The sequence below is a fragment of the Sander lucioperca genome, chromosome 14, assembly GCF_008315115.2.
Source record: "Sander lucioperca isolate FBNREF2018 chromosome 14, SLUC_FBN_1.2, whole genome shotgun sequence".
Lineage (NCBI taxonomy): Eukaryota > Metazoa > Chordata > Actinopteri > Perciformes > Percidae > Sander > Sander lucioperca.
The window spans coordinates 8668402-8689310 of NC_050186.1; the positions used below are offsets into that span (position 1 = coordinate 8668402).

At 38.6% G+C, this 20909-nt stretch overlaps 1 protein-coding gene and 1 long non-coding RNA gene across 9 annotated transcripts in view; one reads left to right on the top strand and one right to left on the bottom strand.

Moving 5' to 3' along the window:
- Nucleotides 1-20909, bottom strand: part of LOC116066775 — a 197521-nt gene that overhangs the window by 10023 nt on the left and 166589 nt on the right. For 2 of the 8 annotated variants that reach the window (XM_035991871.1, XM_031322947.2), the window contains 2 exons: nucleotides 18591-18719; nucleotides 13645-15959 (listed from right to left, as the gene is read on the bottom strand). The exons of 1 other annotated variant lie outside the window; for it this stretch is intronic. In XM_035991871.1, coding sequence (XP_035847764.1) covers nucleotides 14351-15959; nucleotides 18591-18616 — 1635 coding nt within the window. In that variant the 5' untranslated portion in view covers nucleotides 18617-18719 and the 3' untranslated portion in view covers nucleotides 13645-14350. Of the gene's footprint in view, nucleotides 1-13644; nucleotides 15960-18590; nucleotides 18747-19592; nucleotides 19639-20909 lie in introns of those variants that run through there. 5 more of the 8 variants (XM_031322939.2, XM_031322946.2, XM_035991873.1 and 2 more) reach the window with 3 other exon arrangements.
- LOC118493141 lies at nucleotides 595-17424 on the top strand. The gene is made up of 3 exons (XR_004895124.1): nucleotides 595-693; nucleotides 17167-17175; nucleotides 17414-17424. It is a non-coding gene; the product is annotated as an uncharacterized LOC118493141 (long non-coding RNA).

Genomic DNA, 20909 nt, shown 5'->3' on the forward strand with positions numbered 1-20909 from the left:
TCACCTTCCACATTTGACTCAGACTCTTGAAAGTTTGTCTAATAGATGGAGTTCTTTTTCAGATGAAAACGATGCATTCTCTACTAATGTATGGCTTGGCCTAGTTAAGAAATGTTCGCGTTATGTAGGTTATAATGACTTATGATATTACACATGCTTACACTCCACAATTGGTTATAGAAATTTAGTTTCAATACATTACACATCTCTTACTCAAATGATGCACTGGTCTGATGATTCAGGTCCAGGCTTTTTAGCAGATTTTGTTTGGTCTTCAGATTTGTGTCCGCTGTGTCATTCCACTAATCAGGAAAATGATTTACTCCATTTTTATGGTAAATATGGTTCAGTATCAAGTACTTCAGGACACTGAGTCCTCTAACTTGTTTTGTCTTTCTGGAGATGATAACATTGATGACGACACTGCTTCTGATACTGTGTAAAACTGATTAACCTTGTTTTATTCTTTACTTAGACATGATGCTTGTTTATTGTTAAGATGAGGTTCTTTTTTGTACCTTAAAGAGGAATAACATCTAAGCAATAGAGATGTATAATACATAGGTTTGAATGTGATTATTTCTGTAACAGGTTTTGAATCTTAAAAGTAAAATTCATTTTGTGTGATTATTTTGTAATCAAAAGGAAGGAATTGTAGTGGGAATTTTATTTTAACATTATTTTAACATTATAGTTTGATATCTTACAAGATTCTCTTATATAATTTACAGGAGTTTCCTAATAATCTTTAATTTTGTTATAGACTTAGAGACTCCAAGAGAAGAAGCAACTGGCATCATAAACTCTGGCCTAGTTGAGAATATCCTTCTCTTTTTGGAACTCAGCGTTCCTACTGTTTACCTTTAGCAGATAAGGAGGAAAAGGGCCATAACATTTTGAACTGTGTCTCCTTCTGTCTCTTGTTTTAACAGATGTTTAGGCTATTAACTAGAGAAGCAGGGTCAGAGGGGAAAGGTAGTAAAGTCATTATGACTTTTTAAGGTGTTCTTTCATCTGCGTAGCGAGGGGGGGGGGGGGGTTTAAGTGAGTTTTTACTATATAGACGTATGTTTTGTCTAGATGGTCAGAAGACCTTTCAGATGTGCCATGAGTACTTGTGAAACTGTTTTCTCTGCATTTGCAAATGTAAATAAATACTCAAAGACCAAACTTTGGTTTAATCCTCAAATCGTCCTTATTTGTTTCATCTGGAGTTTTTGATACGCACTCCTGCTGCTAACAAGAACAACTTCCACTACAGCAGGACTCTAGCTCCCACCACGGCTACACACACAAGGTAGTACACAAGGTACTACACACACAAGGTAGTACACAAGGTACTACACACACAAGGGACTACACAAGGTACTACACACACAAGGGACTACACAAGGTACTACACACACAAGGTACTACACAAGGTACTACACAAGGTACTACACACACAAGGTACTACACAAGGTACTACACACACAAGGGACTACACAAGGTACTACACACACAAGGGACTACACAAGGTACTACACACACAAGGTACTACACAAGGTACTACACACACAAGGGACTACACAAGGTACTACATAAGGTACTACACACACAAGGGACTACAAAAGGTACTACACAAGGTACTACACACACAAGGGACTACACAAGGTACTACACACACAAGGGACTACACAAGGTACTACACACACAAGGGACTACACAAGGTACTACACACACAAGGTACTACATAAGGTACTACACACACAAGGGACTACACAAGGTACTACACACACAAGGGACTACACAAGGTACTACACACACAAGGTAGTACACAAGGTACTACACACACAAGGTAGTACACAAGGTACTACACACACAAGGTAGTACACAAGGTACTACACACACAAGGGACTACACAAGGTACTACACACACAAGGTAGTACACAAGGTACTACACACACAAGGTAGTACACAAGGTACTACACACACAAGGGACTACACAAGGTACTACACACACAAGGTAGTACACAAGGTACTACACACACAAGGTACTACACAAGGTACTACACACACAAGGGACTACACAAGGTACTACACACACAAGGTACTACACAAGGTACTACACAAGGTACTACACACACAAGGGACTACACAAGGTACTACACACACAAGGGACTACACAAGGTACTACACACACAAGGTACTACACAAGGTACTACACACACAAGGGACTACACAAGGTACTACATAAGGTACTACACACACAAGGGACTACACAAGGTACTACACAAGGTACTACACACACAAGGGACTACACAAGGTACTACACACACAAGGGACTACACAAGGTACTACACACACAAGGGACTACACAAGGTACTACACACACAAGGTACTACATAAGGTACTACACACACAAGGGACTACACAAGGTACTACACACACAAGGGACTACACAAGGTACTACACACACAAGGTAGTACACAAGGTACTACACACACAAGGTAGTACACAAGGTACTACACACACAAGGGACTACACAAGGTACTACACACACAAGGTAGTACACAAGGTACTACACACACAAGGTAGTACACAAGGTACTACACACACAAGGGACTACACAAGGTACTACACACACAAGGTAGTACACAAGGTACTACACACACAAGGTACTACACAAGGTACTACACACACAAGGGACTACACAAGGTACTACACACACAAGGGACTACACAAGGTACTACACACACAAGGTACTACACAAGGTACTACACAAGGTACTACACACACAAGGTACTACACAAGGTACTACACACACAAGGGACTACACAAGGTACTACACACACAAGGTACTACACAAGGTACTACACACACAAGGGACTACACAAGGTACTACATAAGGTACTACACACACAAGGGACTACACAAGGTACTACACAAGGTACTACACACACAAGGGACTACACAAGGTACTACACACACAAGGTAGTACACAAGGTACTACACACACAAGGTAGTACACAAGGTACTACACACACAAGGGACTACACAAGGTACTACACACACAAGGTAGTACACAAGGTACTACACACACAAGGTACTACACAAGGTACTACACACACAAGGGACTACACAAGGTACTACACACACAAGGGACTACACAAGGTACTACACACACAAGGTACTACACACAAGGTACTACACAAGGTACTACATACACAAGGTACTACACACAAGGTACTACACAAGGTACTACACACACAAGGTACTACACAAGGTACTACACACACAAGGGACTACACAAGGTACTACACACACAAGGGACTAAACAAGGTACTACACACACAAGGTACTACACACACAAGGTACTACACAAGGTACTACACAAGGTACTACACACACAAGGTACTACACAAGGTACTACACACACAAGGGACTACACAAGGTACTACACACACAAGGTACGACACACACAAGGGACTACACGAGGTACTACACACACAAGGGACTACACAAGGTACTACACACACAAGGGACTACACAAGGTACTATATAAGGTACTACACACACAAGGGACTACACAAGGTACTACACAAGGTACTACACACACAAGGGACTACACAAGGTACTACACAAGGTACTACACACACAAGGGACTACACAAGGTACTACACACACAAGGTACTACACACACAAGGGACTACACAAGGTACTATATAAGGTACTACACACACAAGGGACTACACAAGGTACTACACAAGGTACTACACACACAAGGGACTACACAAGGTACTATATAAGGTACTACACACACAAGGGACTACACAAGGTACTACACAAGGTACTACACACACAAGGGACTACACAAGGTACTACACAAGGTACTACACACACAAGGGACTACACAAGGTACTACACAAGGTACTACACAATGTACTACACACACAAGGGACTAAACAAGGTACTACACACACAAGGGACTACACAAGGTACTACACAAGGTACTACACACACAAGGGACTACACAAGGTACTACACAAGGTACTACACACACAAGGGACTACACAAGGTACTACACAAGGTACTACACAATGTACTACACACACAAGGTACTACACAAGGTACTACACACACAAGGGACTACACAAGGTACTACACACACAAGGTAGTACACAAGGTACTACACACAGAAGGTAGTACACAAGGTACTACACACACAAGGGACTACACAAGGTACTACACACACAAGGTAGTACACAAGGTACTACACACACAAGGTAGTACACAAGGTACTACACACACAAGGGACTACACAAGGTACTACACACACAAGGTAGTACACAAGGTACTACACACACAAGGTACTACACAAGGTACTACACACACAAGGGACTACACAAGGTACTACACACACAAGGGACTACACAAGGTACTACACACACAAGGTACTACACACAAGGTACTACACAAGGTACTACACACACAAGGTACTACACACACAAGTACTACAGAAGGTACTACACACACAAGGTACTACACAAGTACACAACCAGCTACACAAGTACTACAGAAGGTACTACACACACAAGGTACTACACAAGGACACAACAAGCTACACAAGTACTACAGAAGGTACTACACACACAAGGTACTACACAAGTACACAACCAGCTACACAAGTACTACAGAAGGTACTACACACACAAGGTACTACACAAGGACACAACCAGCTTCACAAGTACTACAGAAGGTACTACACACAAGGTACTACACAAGTACACAACCAGCTACACAAGTACTACAGAAGGTACTACACACACAAGGTACTACACAAGTACACAACCAGCTACACAAGTACTACAGAAGGTACTACACACACAAGGTACTACACAAGGACACAACCAGCTACACAAGTACTACAGAAGGTACTACACACACAAGGTACTACACAAGTACACAACCAGCTACACAAGTACTACAGAAGGTACTACACACACAAGGTACTACACAAGGACACAACCAGCTACACAAGTACTACAGAAGGTACTACACACACAAGGTACTACACAAGTACACAACCAGCTACACAAGTACTACAGAAGGTACTACACACACAAGGTACTACACAAGGACACAACCAGCTACACAAGTACTACAGAAGGTACTACACACACAAGGTACTACACAAGGACACAACCAGCTACACAAGTACTACAGAAGGTACTACACACACAAGGTACTACACAAGGACACAACCAGCTACACAAGTACTACAGAAGGTACTACACACACAAGGTACTACACAAGGACACAACCAGCTACACAAGTACTACAGAAGGTACTACACACACAAGGTACTACACAAGGACACAACCAGCTACACAAGTACTACAGAAGGTACTACACACACAAGGTACTACACAAGTACAGTACTTTTTCTAACTCAACTAGCAAAAAGAAGATGTTTTCATTTGGTCCATCATTAGTTATCAGATAGAGACACACACACACACACACACACACACACACACACACACACACACACACACACACACACACACACACACACACACACACACACACACACAGTGATGAGAACATTAAGACTACACTAACAGAAAGACGGCTAACATTACCTTCAGCTGGAGCTCCAGACTGCTCAGAATATAAAGCAGATATCCATCATGAGAGGAGACGTTCTCTAAATTTAAATCCTGAAACAGACCGAGGAAAATAACTGAGACACATCCTGTGTGAAAGTCAACTTTAAACAGGAAACACCCTGAACACGAGTCACATCTTAATAATGCTACTTCGGTAAAGTTAGAAAAGATATTCACAGATTCAAACTTCTGGGATCAATTATTAAATCACAAACGATGCATCTTTCCTACCGTAGTAAAGTAAACAACGAGCTACACACTCATTATCATCAAAACGAGCCGTCCTCCAACCTGGAGAAATAACACTGGTCTCTACGAGCAGCCGCTTAGGGACCGTCTACAAACTACAACACCTTAGGGACCGTCTACAAACTACACCACCTTAGGGACCGTCTACACACTACAACACCTTAGGGACCGTCTACAAGCTACAACACCTTAGGGACCGTCTACAAACTACACCACCTTAGGGACCGTCTACACACTACAACACCTTAGGGACCGTCTACATACTACACCACCTTAGGGACCGTCTACAAGTTACACCACCTTAGGGACCGTCTACACACTACAATCCCTTAGGGACCGTCTACACACTACAACACCTTAGGGACCGTCTACAAGCTACAACACCTTAGGGACCGTCTACAAACTACAACACCTTAGGGACCGTCTACACGCTACAACACCTTAGAGACCGTCTACACGCTACAACACCATAGGGACCGTCTACAAACTACACCACCTTAGGGACCGTCTACAAGCTACAACACCTTAGGGACCGTCTACAAACTACACCACCTTAGGGACCGTCTACACACTACAACACCTTAGGGACCGTCTACAAACTACACCACCTTAGGGACCGTCTACACACTACAACACCTTAGGGACCGTCTACACGCTACAACACATTAGGGACCATCTACAAGCTACAACACCTTAGGGACCGTCTACACACTACACCACCTTAGGGACCGTCTACACACTACACCACCTTAGGGACCGTCTACAAGCTACAACACCTTAGGGACCGTCTACAAACTACACCACCTTAGGAACCGTCTACACGCTACAACACCTTAGGGACCATCTACAAGCTACAACACCTTAGGGACCATCTACATACTACACCACCTTAGGGACCGTCTACACACTACACCACCTTAGGGACCGTCTACACACTACACCACCTTAGGGACCGTCTACACACTACAACACCTTAGGGACCGTCTACAAACTACAACACCTTAGGGACCGTCTACAAACTACAACACCTTAGGGACCGTCTACAAACTACACCACCTTAGGGACCGTCTACAAACTACAACACCTTAGGGACCGTCTACAAACTACAACACCTTAGGGACCGTCTACAAACTACAACACCTTAGGGACCGTCTACAAACTACAACACCTTAGGGACCGTCTACAAACTACAACACCTTAGGGACCGTCTACAAACTACAACACCTTAGGGACCGTCTACAAACTGCCACACCGAAAAGAGATACAACAACAATATTCATTCATTTAATGATTAAATAAGGTAGTGTCTCCAAACTTACCTCAATTATAACTTGTCTCCTGCTAGTTGTACTACAGCACTTGTTTAAAAAAAAAAAGAAGCATAATTATAATTTTGGGCAATATGTTTGCCAAAAACATTTAATATTTTAATAATTAAAAATAGTTGTGTCTCTAAACCTACCTCACACATATTTAGTCTTCTGCTGGTTGTACTACAGCACTTACCTTTCAAAAATAGCCATATGCATAATTTTGAGGAATAATGTTTGCTAAAAAAATTTGTTGTCTCTATTGATCAGTATGTCTATTTTACTATATTTGTCTAATGAATGTTTACTACTACATGTCTATTTGTTGAATAGAGAGAGTTAACACCTACCAGAGTCATATTCCTTGTGTATGTGAGTATACTTGGCCAATAAATCTGATTCTGATTCTATCTGCAGAATATGAAGTCATTAAAATGAGCGAAAACTTCACTTCTTATAACCAAACTAGATCTTCCTAAAAAGACTCAAAACTGTCAAAAGTGTCAGAAAAAAACTTAATTTCTGTATGTGCATATATATATATATATATATATATTATTATATATATATATATATATATATATATATATATATATATATATATATTATATATATATATATATATTATATATTATTATATATATTATATTATATATATTATTATCTATTATTGTGCAGAATGAAGGGTCGAAAAATACTCAAAACTGTCAGAAAAGGTCCAAAGTGTCAGGTTTTTATTTTTTATTTTATATATATATATATATATATATATATATATATATATATATATATATATATATATATATATATAAATATTATAGTGCAGAATGAGTAGTTTGACTTTAAATCCTATTCTGATGATGTGGACTGACAGCAGACCTCTCTGTGTTTCAGTCTCTGTTCCAACTTCAGTCTGTCTTCATCTTTAACTTGATCTAAGTTTAACTTTAACTAAAACTAACTTGAACTTTTCTCTCTTTGTCTCCTCTCTGCTGATGAACACATCAAGTCTTCCTGTTGGCTGTCAGATTTTTAAAATCAACTCTTTCTTACCTTTTGGTCTTCAGGCAGCGTGCTCACTCAGTCTGTCTCTCAGCTTTCACTTTCTCAGAGTAGTTTCTCAGATATCACATGATCAGAGGAGCCAATCACAGCAGAGCCTGGACCCAGCCTGTTCCAGCTGCTGTCTTCTGGGGGGGGGGACGACGACACAGAAACCCTTTCCTCCCTCAGGACGTCACTATGATCAACATTTAAAGGGGAACTCTGGTTTCTTCAACCTAAACTAAGAATAAAAACAGAGATGTGAGTGTAATAAGAGCTGAATATAATATAATGATATAAAGTCCAACTCCAGGACCAGACTACATGAATATAAAGTCCTAATCCAGGACCAGACTCTACATGAATATAAAGTCCAACTCCAGGACCAGACTCTACATGAATATAAAGTCTAACTACAGGACCAGACTACATGAATATAAAGTCCTAATCCAGGACCAGACTCTACATGAATATAAAGTCCTAATCCAGGACCAGACTCTACATGAATATAAAGTCCAGCTCCAGGACCAGACTCTACATGAATATAAAGTCCAACTACAGGACCAGACTCTACATGAATATAAAGTCCAACTCCAGGACCAGACTCTACATGAATATAAAGTCCAACTCCAGGACCAGACTCTACATGAATATAAAGTCCTAATCCAGGACCAGACTCTACAGAAACACATTAATGGAGACACACTGAATATGTTTCTTATAACAGAAGATGACTCGTGTATTTAAAGTGTTCAGAGAGTTTTGAAGGAAAATGTAACACATCATAAACTACATTTATTAAATTTCATATAAAAATATAATTATTCTGGATATTCCCAGATTGAATTGATGGTTGGATGTCAAACAGCTTCCTCCCTCCTTCTTTGGGAACTTGTATCTTGTAATATTAATGATCAATAAAACATATTTTATAATATATATTTAACAGCATAAAAACATGAAACTAGCAGAAATATGTCAAAAACCTTAAAACTACCAAATGAAGATGAAACTACTTCAAGGGTAGATTTTATATTTAATGAAACATATCAGCTGTTACTTTAAAACAAGACCAACTCCATCTGTTCTAATTCTGTTGTAATTCTTTCAAAGCTGTCACTAATAAAAGCCTAAAATGCCAAAAAATCCTCTTTAAGAGAATAAAAGCTGGATTGATTATTAAAAAAGTGTAAAACAACATCAGGGTTCTGATTGGATGATGTCTGGTGTTGGTGACCAATCAGTAGACAGAACCCAAATCAACATGAATAATAAAATAATAAATAATATATAATAAAATCAATAAAACAGGAAATATATCAACAACAACAACAGAACAGAGACATTAAACTAACATCGCTATGGTTACAAACAGTTACAGAATAAATCAATCAACATTTTCTTAATTAACAAGAAAAACATGAAAACATGAAAACATGAAAACAATAATCCCCAAATATTATCATCATCTCAGTCTAATCAATCATCACTGAGTATATTAAACTGAACATAAACTTAACTTCTAAAGATATTAATCAACTATTATAAATCCTGGTATTTCTTTACTCTGTTTCAAAATAAAAGCCCTCAGACAGAATCCTTTTCTTCCCTAATATTCATGTTCAGAGAAAGAATTAAAAGTAGATTTTTTAGAAATGACTTGATGTTTCAGTGTGAACGAGGCCTTTTCTTCTCACTTCTTCACTTTCTTCTGAAGACTTTGAATTAATTCTTCATCTGATCAAACTCATCAACCACTTTCTGACAGCTATCAGCTGCCTGGATGACGTACTCTCTCAACTTTTCATCTTTCTCAGGGATCTCAGTCAATCTAAGGACTTTCCTCATTGTTGAAACGTCATCCAAGACTTCTTCAATCCTTCCTTCCAGTTGAGACACTCGATTGTCTTTGCATCGCTCCAACTTCTCACACGTCTTCTTTATTTCTTCCAGGTCGTTCTTCAGCGGCTTAACGATGTCAATAAACTCTTTCCTCAGTTCTTTTACTTTGTCTACACATTCTTTCTGTTTCTCTTTCTTCATTTTAAATGATGCACCAATAACAGCTGCTCCTGTTGCTGTTATTGCTAAAGTCACCCCCGCAGTGAACGGAGCTCCAACAACCCCGAGTCCACACGCTAATACTGCAGTAACGACTCCTACTGTATTATCTCTCCGCATTATTCTGACTTCATCAGCTATCTCCCTAAACTCTCCTACAATCTGTCTCGTCCTGGATTCACTGCTGTCAAACTCTCTGATGAATGAAGCTGCATGTTCTTTAAGTTTGTCCATTAATTCAGAGAGATGAGGAGGGAAGTCTCTTCTTGGTCTGTGAGCCATCTCCAGGTCTCCTGGTCCTCCTGAAGAGTTGAGATCTCCTCTTCAGAGTGATGAAGAAGCTGACTTTAAATCAAACTGTGATCTGATGAGATCAGAAAGGTTCTGGAGACAGGAAGAGACACACATCATCAGAATACACACACACACACACACACACACACACACACACACACACACACACACACACACACACACACACACACACACACACACCCCAAAAGAAAACTCTGAGTTAGAGCAGCAGAGGAAACTGACCTCAGACAACATCAACAATAATACTCATCTGATATTCAATAAATATATAAGAGGGTATTCATGTGGTCTTCTCTTCAACACAATATATATATATATATATATATATATATATATATATATATATAGCTATACATTGCACTTTTCAGTTACATTGAAAGCACCTCATATTGTTACTGTTCTACTTTTTCGAGGAAGAAAATACTTGAAGTACAGTATATCTACCAATTGTCTACAAAGAGTGTATATATTTGTTATTTATTTTTGGTATAGTGCTTAACAAGCATAATTTAATGTTGCCCAGTTGTGGTCTGTTGAGGGGCAATAAATATCAAAAGTTCCAAAACATCTATTGTGTTATTAGTATCGATCCACTATATAAACAGAATATCTACATACATGGCACTTTGTCCCACAGCAACATTAAAATAGTTTAGATTGGTGTACATTCTTTCTGTTAATAATGTATTGTATTAAGTGTCCATTTCATTATAATATTCAGATTTATCATAAATAATTGAACATGCACATGTATTTTAAGTTCTGTTAAAGAGGGGTAGGTGGAGGTGGGGTCACATTTGAGCATTTAAAGATTTACTTAAAAGTAACGCAATAGTTACTTTCTGAAGTAACTAGTGACTTTAATTTCTTTTTAAAAGTAACTTGCCCATCACTGCAAATAACACACATTTTGTTCCTATAATTATAAATACTGTCCTATAGTTCCTGCACATTTTAGTTTTTCTGAATTGTGTGAAATGGCTAATAAAAATATACAAAACCATTATGTGGTCACCTGTCACCAAGGTGAATTTAGACTAATATTATAATATATAAAGGAAGAATAATCACAGACTTGTATATGTCAACGTTCATTCAGGATAATGTTTCAAAACATTGAATAAAACACCCAAAATTTAATGAATCTGATCTTCTGTTGTTGTTGTAAAGAATCATCCGTGTTATTTTGGGGTAATTAAAACTAGGTAGTTAAAGAGAAATCCAGATTTCTGATAAAGATATTTAGAAAACTGGTCAAATTCAACCTGAAGAAAACACACGGGTCAAGAGTTAGACAATACTATATATATTAAAAATATATTACTATATACAGTATATATTAAACAACAACAATGGACTTTGTTAAGAGTAAGACAATAGTGCCGAGTGCAAAGGCTGCTGGAATAAATATGGGATGATTAATGTAAGCGGTGTCTTTATGAGGTAGATGATATGACAGTTTATTAACAGCTGCTTAGATTGATATTTGACAGTGATGATATTTCCATGTTATTAAACTATGTAAACTATAAAGGATGTATAATTTCCAGCTCCAGTGGCTGTTTCAGCTCCAGTTAGTTTCTTTCACCACCTGCTGGTCAACAGGAAACATCACTGCTGGTTGATCTTCTCCTTCAAATCAAAACTTTATTGACTTTAGGACACTTTTTAATAACAGCCCAGTTTAAAACTATGAAACATAATCAGCATAACAACCAATAAAATACTGATGAGCGATGTGACAGTTATCGAGGCTTCGTATCACTTTTTCTTTTAAAGCCAGCTCCCTTCCTGCCCCTCGATAACCCTCGCTACTATGCCCTCTTCTGCCGTACAGTAACACCAGTTACTGTCAGCGGAGCGGATGTTTTAGCCTATATTAAAAGGAGTTATTTCAGATACTTCCCTGTATTTTCGTTTATTTTAGAGAGACACACACCCGTATTAGAGGGCCCTCGCCTCGGTAGAAAACCTGGGGGCGAGGCAAGAGGCTTTGATTAACACCCTAGATGTCCCCAAAAACACGGGCTTTTAACCCCCTGTGTATGTAAAAATGACTGCCCTGAGGGATCTTTACAACCAAATGATTTTAATTGATTACTCACAGTTGAAGGCTGCTTCTCCATTAGTCGCAGAAATTTCCACTCCGCACCGCTCTGCACAAACTGTCAGTTCTCTTCACTTTAGCAGCAATGGAAAGATGTACTGAAGTACTTTCCACTCAACCAACTGCATTTCTCTAAAACACACTATCTGTCCTGTTATAAATATAAATATTATATTATATAAATGCAATACAGATTAATATGTTTTCAACATATCAACATATTTGAGCAATAATATAGTTTTAGCTGTTTTTTGGGTTTTCAACTGAACCTCCATTCAACAATACTAAATAGAACCAGAGAAACTCACTGAGACAAAAGGAGTCCCCAAATAAAAAATGTTCAGATCCTCTTTCTGATTGGATAATAAACTTAGTTTCACATCATCAGTTATCAGACTCCCAAACTGATTATCTTCTGTATTTATAATAATAATAATAGGAGTGTTTTCTGATTGGCTGATCATGTCTTGAGGTCCAACTGAAACATGAAAGGAAACATGACCAAAAGGTGGTGAGTTTCTGTCTCTACGTCCTCCAATTATTGATATCACCAATGTTTGATATCAAATACTAAACATCACAACTTTGATTGGGTTTGACCTGAAATTTGTATGTATATATGTGAATATATATGATATGTAACATAAAATGGCATTACAAAGAGAAATCTACGTTTCTTGAAGAAAGAAACTCAAAAAGCTGCTGATGATGTCATTAACATAAAAAAGAGAAATACATGTTTATTGAAGAAAGTTCAACAGAAAACAGCTGCTGATGATCCAGTGAAGACACTCTGAGCAAACTCATTTCAAGCAGACATTTTATTAATATTTGACAGATAACTACATCAATCAGGATGTTATTCCAGGAGCAACAACAGAATATAATGAGGAAGTTATTAGTCTTCTTGTTGTTGCTTCACACACACAGGAAGATATAGACATGCATTAATATGGATTAACATGCACAGCCCAGCGATCAGTTAGGTAGTTTCCAGGAGGATGACTGGTACCTCTCCAGCTACCAGTCACCACTCACACTACCCTCTTCTTCAAATATATATTTACTGTCAATATATTCAATAACTCAAAATGAAAAAAAGTACAACATAAATGGATTAACATGTTTTTGTCTTCTGAAATATTATAACTAGTCATTAGGCATGAATACACATGAAGACACCAGGGTATATAATATATAATCACAGATATTGATTATAATATACATCAAATGAAAGTCCATTAGATTTCATGACTGAAGTGTGAAACAGCAGAATATTTCTGTCTGAGTCAAGAGAAGAAAACATCATCTGTACAAACTGATTAACATGGGGAAGGAAACATCATGTTTAACTGTGTAATATGGATATTTATATATTATATATGTCAGTGATATGTTGGACTAATTGATAGTTGCAGCAGTGATGCATCTAAAGCCAGTGGTAGTGTCTCTCTCTCTCTCTCTCTCTCTCTCTCTCTCTCTCTCTCTCTCTCTCTCTCTCTCTCTCTCTGATTTTAAACATTTCAAAAAATCATCTTAAATTCCTTCCTTAAATATTTAATTAAAGTAACCTTTAACACCAGATTTATTCAAAACCATGTACTGATGGGAAATTACCTTACCCATTTTTGCCATTTTCTTTTAACCATTTGAGATATTGCATTATACATGTACTTTGCTCCTGCCTGAAATCCTTCATATGTTCGACTTTCCATTTGTTTTAGATGGTCGACCTTCTCTGTGTCATGTTTCTTCTCCATCTCCTCAATCAGGAAGTCCAGGTGGACATAAGTAGACAGAGAAACCACATTCAGGGCGATCTCCTCCAGTTTGACAACATGTTGGTAGGCTTCATACAGCAAAGCTGTTTTATCTGCTTCAAGGGTTTCCTTCTCTTTCTGAAGAGTTTCCAAAAGGCTCCCTTGCTTCCCAGTCTCTTCTTTATTCTTTTCATACTTCGCTTTAACATCTTCTAGAGTTTGTTTTACTGTTTTTGTCTTGTTCACATACTTCCACTTTTCTTTCACATGATCTGATACAGGACACTTCCCGGTACATGAAGTGCAGCGGCCATCTTTCATGACCTCACAGTCTTCTGGTTTCCAGGCCAGTGTGCATCCAGGATAGTGACAGTTCTCTTCACAGACAGTACAGCAGGTTGCTGCTTGATAGAACACCAAGTTCCACATCCCACCATCAATAGGTTCTTTATCTTTGTAGGGCACATCAACATCTATAGTGAACTTCTCATTGTTCTTCATCTCTCGTTCATACTTCTTCAGACCATCCTGAGTCTGTTGGATCTCTGTTTGCTTTAGATCAATCAACTCAATTCTCTCTTGCAGGTTGTTGATGCAGGCTGTCAGTCTGATTCGCTCGTTCAGGACATTCACGGTTGTCTCCAACCTCTGAGGTTCAGTTTTTACCAGAAAGTTTCTGAACTGACTCATTTCTTCTGTTGTTATTTCATTTGCATATTTAAGAGCTCTCATGTCCTCTGTCCTGTCTTCATGTTGGCAGTTATTAAACAGGAAGTGAACAGGCTGATTCTTCTCATTACTGGCACATTTAATCTTCGCATCCTCGAGAGCTTCCAGAGCATTTTTAGGTGTTCTTCCATCTGAGTGTGTGATGAGGGCGACAATGTTCTTCTCCATGTCTTTTCCAAACAGAGAGATCACTGAATCAAAGATGTACCTCTGACGGTCACTCAGTCGATTCACATTCCCTGTCAGCACCAGACCCACTGCATTAATCTCATGAACTCCATCCTCTGAGCGGAACAAGTCAAATAATCTTTCCATGATGTTCATGTCATGTTCTATCCCTCTGGTGTCTCCGTATCCAGGAGTATCGATGATGGTCAGAGAGTAGGGCAGAGTTATATCTTCAAAACCAAAGATCTGGTACACGATCACATCTGATGTCTGAGTTTCTGATTGTCTTCTCTTCTCCTCCTCTACGATCTTAAACCAGACATCATCCTCCCACTCCACTCCCATGGCGTAGTTGACCAGAGTGTTGATCAGAGTAGATTTTCCTGTTCCTGTTTCACCAACAAGTAAGATGGTTTTGTTTTCCTTGTTTGGATTCTTTTCACCAAGAGTCATTCTTGTCAGAGGTCCAATCTTCTCTTTCTTTGGTGTCAGCTTGTAGAGAGTGGGAGATCCTGAATGGATAAGAACTTTGTAGGGCATGTTGTCATATTTGGATGAGGTGTTCCTGTAGAAAAGTAAAGACCAGAGCTCAAAACATGAATATGTACTTTGGAGACTGGTTAAAAAAGCAGTAGTAGTAGTAATGATGTAGTCCAGTAATGTCATAATGTAATATATTGAGTTTAGATGAAACCAAAACCCCTCAGAAAGATATGAATGTGGCTGTCGGGTAGCTCAGTTGGTATAAAGAGGTTTATTCCTCGAAGTTTTTTCAGCATTTAACACCAGTTTGAGGTGAACAAGTGTGACTGTACAGCGTCAGATGCAGCCTGCAGATGTTCAAAGACCAGGGCAACAGTGTTTGCATGACAGTAAACAATTATTTCATCTTTGTCATGCTCTGTGTATGTTCCCAAGAAACGGTGCGTTTGGTGTCATTTCACTCTTGTTGAGCACTACCATGTAATATAAAGTAAGTTTTCTCAGAATTGTTGGTGTCTTTCTGTTTACATAATTTTTTACACCTCTATAATCTTACTTATGTAAAAGAATAACACTACAACTAACTAACACGACAACCGAGCAGCACTCTATAAGACTGTGTTACATATTAGACATGTATCAAACATATTTGCAGATTTTATAAATTATAGATTTGTTAAATTAGAAAGTAATTATGAACTACAGACACCTGTCCTTGTTGTGCAGAAAACAAGCTGCAGTTCCATATAGTCTGCCCTTTGCTACAAAACTAGATTTTTGCTGGTGCCCCAACGACATTGGGTAAACCGTCTGAATGATTTTAACATTAAACTATTATATTTCAACATCTTTCTAACCACATCTTGACAAAATAACGTGCACATGATGTTTCTGATGTGAAAAGTATCCATACAGTACGTAAAACTTACTTGTGTCACAACAGTTGTAATATGTCGAAAGGTGAAATAGTGACCTAGAGGGTAGTGATCCGCAATAAGATATGTTCCTTATTTCATTTATGTCAACAAATCAAAGTTTCCTATCAAATTCCATTGAGAATACATAAATGACATATATTGCGCTGCGGAGGAGGGTCTGTCTAGTCCACACAGCATCCCTGGATGGGAGGAAACTGTGCTCTGGTTTATTGGCATTTCTTTAAACCAATCACAATCATCTTGGGCGGTGCTAAGCTCCGGACTGAGTCGCTGTAGTGTGAGAGAAAACTCAGATTGGACAGAGAGTCTAGCTAGCTGTCTGGATTTACCCTGCAGAGATCTGAGGAGCAGTTAACCATAGTCCTCACAAATCAGCTGGAGGTTGGAACGCCAACACAGAGAAACAGGAAGGGGACAGACATCGGCAAAAATACATGCACCCGGAATTTCCTGTGGCAGCGGAGCAAACCCAGAAGTGGAACGTCGTGGATATAGACACAAAATGGGTTTTATTCAAAAATAAAATGATCTTTGGGTAGCTTAGCTGGTAGAGTTTGTGTCCATATAGAGAAGATTATTCCTCGATGCAGAGGACGAGGGTTTGAATCTGACCTGCTGTAGGTTTCCTACATGTCCCCCCCCCTCTCTCTCCCCCTTCATGCTGTCCAGGTGATGAAAGGTGGAAATGCACGAAAAATAATCTTTCAAACAATAAAATGATCTTACAGAACTCAATAGAAGAGTAGTAGAAGAATGGAGGGAAAGGGAAACGGAGGGAGGTGAGGAGGAGGAATGTGAAAGTTTCCGTTGGCTGCCACCCAGAGCCAGTCTTTGTGGTGATGAAGGTTAGAGGCAGCGTTACTGCTATACTATAAATAACAACTTACATGAGGAAGTCATGAAATATTGGGTAATAAAATGCATAACATGCAGAGATATGAAACCAAGTCATTCTCTCAGGTCTCTTTGACCCCTGTTGTACATCAGAGGGTTATAAACCAGGGAGCAGGTTGGTTATTACTTTATACATTATTGGTGCTGTTTGAAAATGAACCAGATCAGTGAATATCAATGTTTATGATTTGAAGAATAATGAATGTGTGTGATCACTATAACCGGTATAGAGATCAACAGTGACCGTCCATTTTCTGATTGGCTCTGCCTCCAGAAGTGATTTCCTCTGTTCTATATCTCCGTTGATGTTTGATTAATAAAGAGTTTTAACCCTGGAACCATGACAACCAGCTACGAGAGGAATCAGGACCAGAAAACATTTGATTTGGAGCAAAAAACATTTTGTAAATAGAAAAAAGTTAAAGGAACAAGACTGATTACTGTAGTCGTACGATAAATATTACCCTGGTAACCCCGAATTGGACCAATCAGAGACGTCAAAGTTAGGCTTAGGATTGTGGGTAATGTAGTATTTTTCCTGTTTGTTTTTTTAAACCAGGTTGATTTCATACAGACTTTTGTCTATTACTGGAGCAGAAAACGTTGGTTCACATCCTCAGAGCTCGGGGTCAGTCTACCTGATTGTCTTTAGATTCAAATCAATCAACCAATCAATCAATCAATCAATCAATCAATCAATCAATCAATCAAGGGGATTGATACTTCCACAAACAAACCACACTGTTGAGCTCTATTATGAATTATTCTTATAGATCGTTAACATTTATAAGTAAAACTCTATTATGTAGTGAATTGTCTCATCATGTAGTAAAATGTTATCCAGCAGTGTTTAACACTGTGTCTTAGCAAGTAATACTTACATTGCCATGGTAACAGTTTTGTCCATAAATTCAGACCGATCAGGAGGGAGGTCTGTTGTTGAGGTCTCCAGGTCTCCTGGTCCTGAGATCTCCTCTTCAGAGTGATGAAGAAGCTGACTTTAAATCAAACTGTGATCTGATGAGATCAGAAAGGTTCTGGAGACAGGAAGAGACACACATCATCAGAATAAACACACACACACACACACACACACACACACACACACACACACACACACACACACACACACACACACACACATACACACACACACACAAACACACACACAGACACACACACACACACACACACACACACACACACACACACACACACAGACACACACAGCCTCGTGTTGCATTCAATGTTGTTGTTAAATGCCCTTTTCCCATCTGGTGGTTATTTTTCTCCTTCAACAGCAATTTACTAGTGAAATAAGTTACTGTTATAGTTATTACATTATTATTAAATCATTTAATTTTGACCATATGGCCTAGATATAAACAAGCCTTCTTTAATGTTGCCGACTGTTGTTTACTACCCTTCTTTTTTTTCTTTTTAACTTTCTTAAAAAGTATCGGTTCAGGCACCGGGCCTTAACCGTCTCCAGAAATTATTATTCACAGCTATGAAATAGAAAGTTAAGAGCCAGAGAGTTAATAAATATGTAACACGGTTATATATAATCCTTCATAAACTAATATAGTGTTTGTGATATGTGGAGAGTTTCCAGCCTCTTCTTTAGAAACTGGGTTGGGTCAACGTGAACAAATACTGAACATCTAAGATCAGCTACGATTGTTACATCATCACATCACTGAATATATATTTAGTCTTCTGATGACAGTCACATCTTCATCAAGAGGTTTAGAGGTTGCTGTGTGTGTGTGTGTGTTTGTGTGTGTGTGTGTGTGTGTGTGTGTGTGTGTGTGTGTGTGTGTGTGTGTGTGTGTGTGTGTGTGTGTGTGTGTGTGTGTGTGTTTAGGTTTAGAGGTTCTTACCTGTTTGTTGATGCAGGAAAAGCAGCTCTGAGCTCTGAGTCTTCACCTGTAATGGTAAAATTATATTTAAGCATGATTCTTTATATTCTTGTCTTATTTCTGTTTTACTTTGTCTCACAATGCTGAAAGTGAGTTTTTCTTATTCTCACATGTTGAAAGTAAGAGCCACAGAGTCTGGGACCGTAATGTCTGACTCTGAACAGATAGGGACTACAAGGTCCCCCTAAACTATCTGTTATTTCTCCCTGAATAGTTGAGACTTCTCACATAGTTGAGATAAAGGGATGTCTAACCTTTGGGGTAGAAAGTGGTACAGAGGGGAAGAAGAGAAGTGGCTCCTGAATGTCTGACTATGTTTGATTATAAGAAATGTTGAGTCATGTTTAGAAAGGGGGGGGGCATGCCTTTCTATCTCACTGGAGATGCATATATACTGGGTGCTTTTTGTTATTCGTTGAAGAGACCTTTCACACCAGAGCTGCGTCCTTTTGTGAACCGTGTGCTTCCTGCATTTGCAAATGTAAATAAATACTCAAAGACCAAACTTTGGTTTAATCCTCAAATCGTCCTTATTTGTTTCATCTGGTGTTTTTGATACGCACTCCTGCTGCTAACAAGAAAAACTTCCACTACAATTTGGCGTTGTCGGCAGGATCGAATGAGATAACAGAGAAAAGAACTCCGTGGGTCGCTGATGACCGTACATCCAGGGATCAAAAATCTCCTGCCTCATACCTCTAACCTTAAAAAGGTATTTCAGAGAGAAGGGGGTCAGGACCACGGAGAACTCTTGACTGTTTCCACTCCGATCTAAAACCAACAGGAAGAAATTTCAAGCAGCATCGGGTAAGATCAAAATTGATTAAATGCAGTTGGATTGAATTCAAGATTTTGAACAAACATTCTAAACAAGCAATAATTGCTAAACAAATTAAGTAATGAAGATTTACGAAATCATTATTGAAGAGGATAAATGAAACAGATACTGACATTTGGAAATTGAGTAATTTGGTACCTTTTTGTTTCTTTTAATTTTGTTTTTGGGGTTCTAGTTAAAACAAAATAGCATTGAATTTATGATTACAAGTGACATTCTCTTGCAGAAATGGGCTTATATCTGATTATTTCTCTGATGCAGGCATGGCAATAGAGTGACAGAAGAGACAGACGTTGGGCTGATCAAAAAGTTAGTCGAAGTAACTAACTGATTTAGGCAGAAGGCCTAAAAAGAAATAGAAATACTTTATAAAACTCTGAGCGAGTTCTTGACTATTAAAAGACAGACTGCAGAAGAAATAAAATGGTTTAAGAACACTC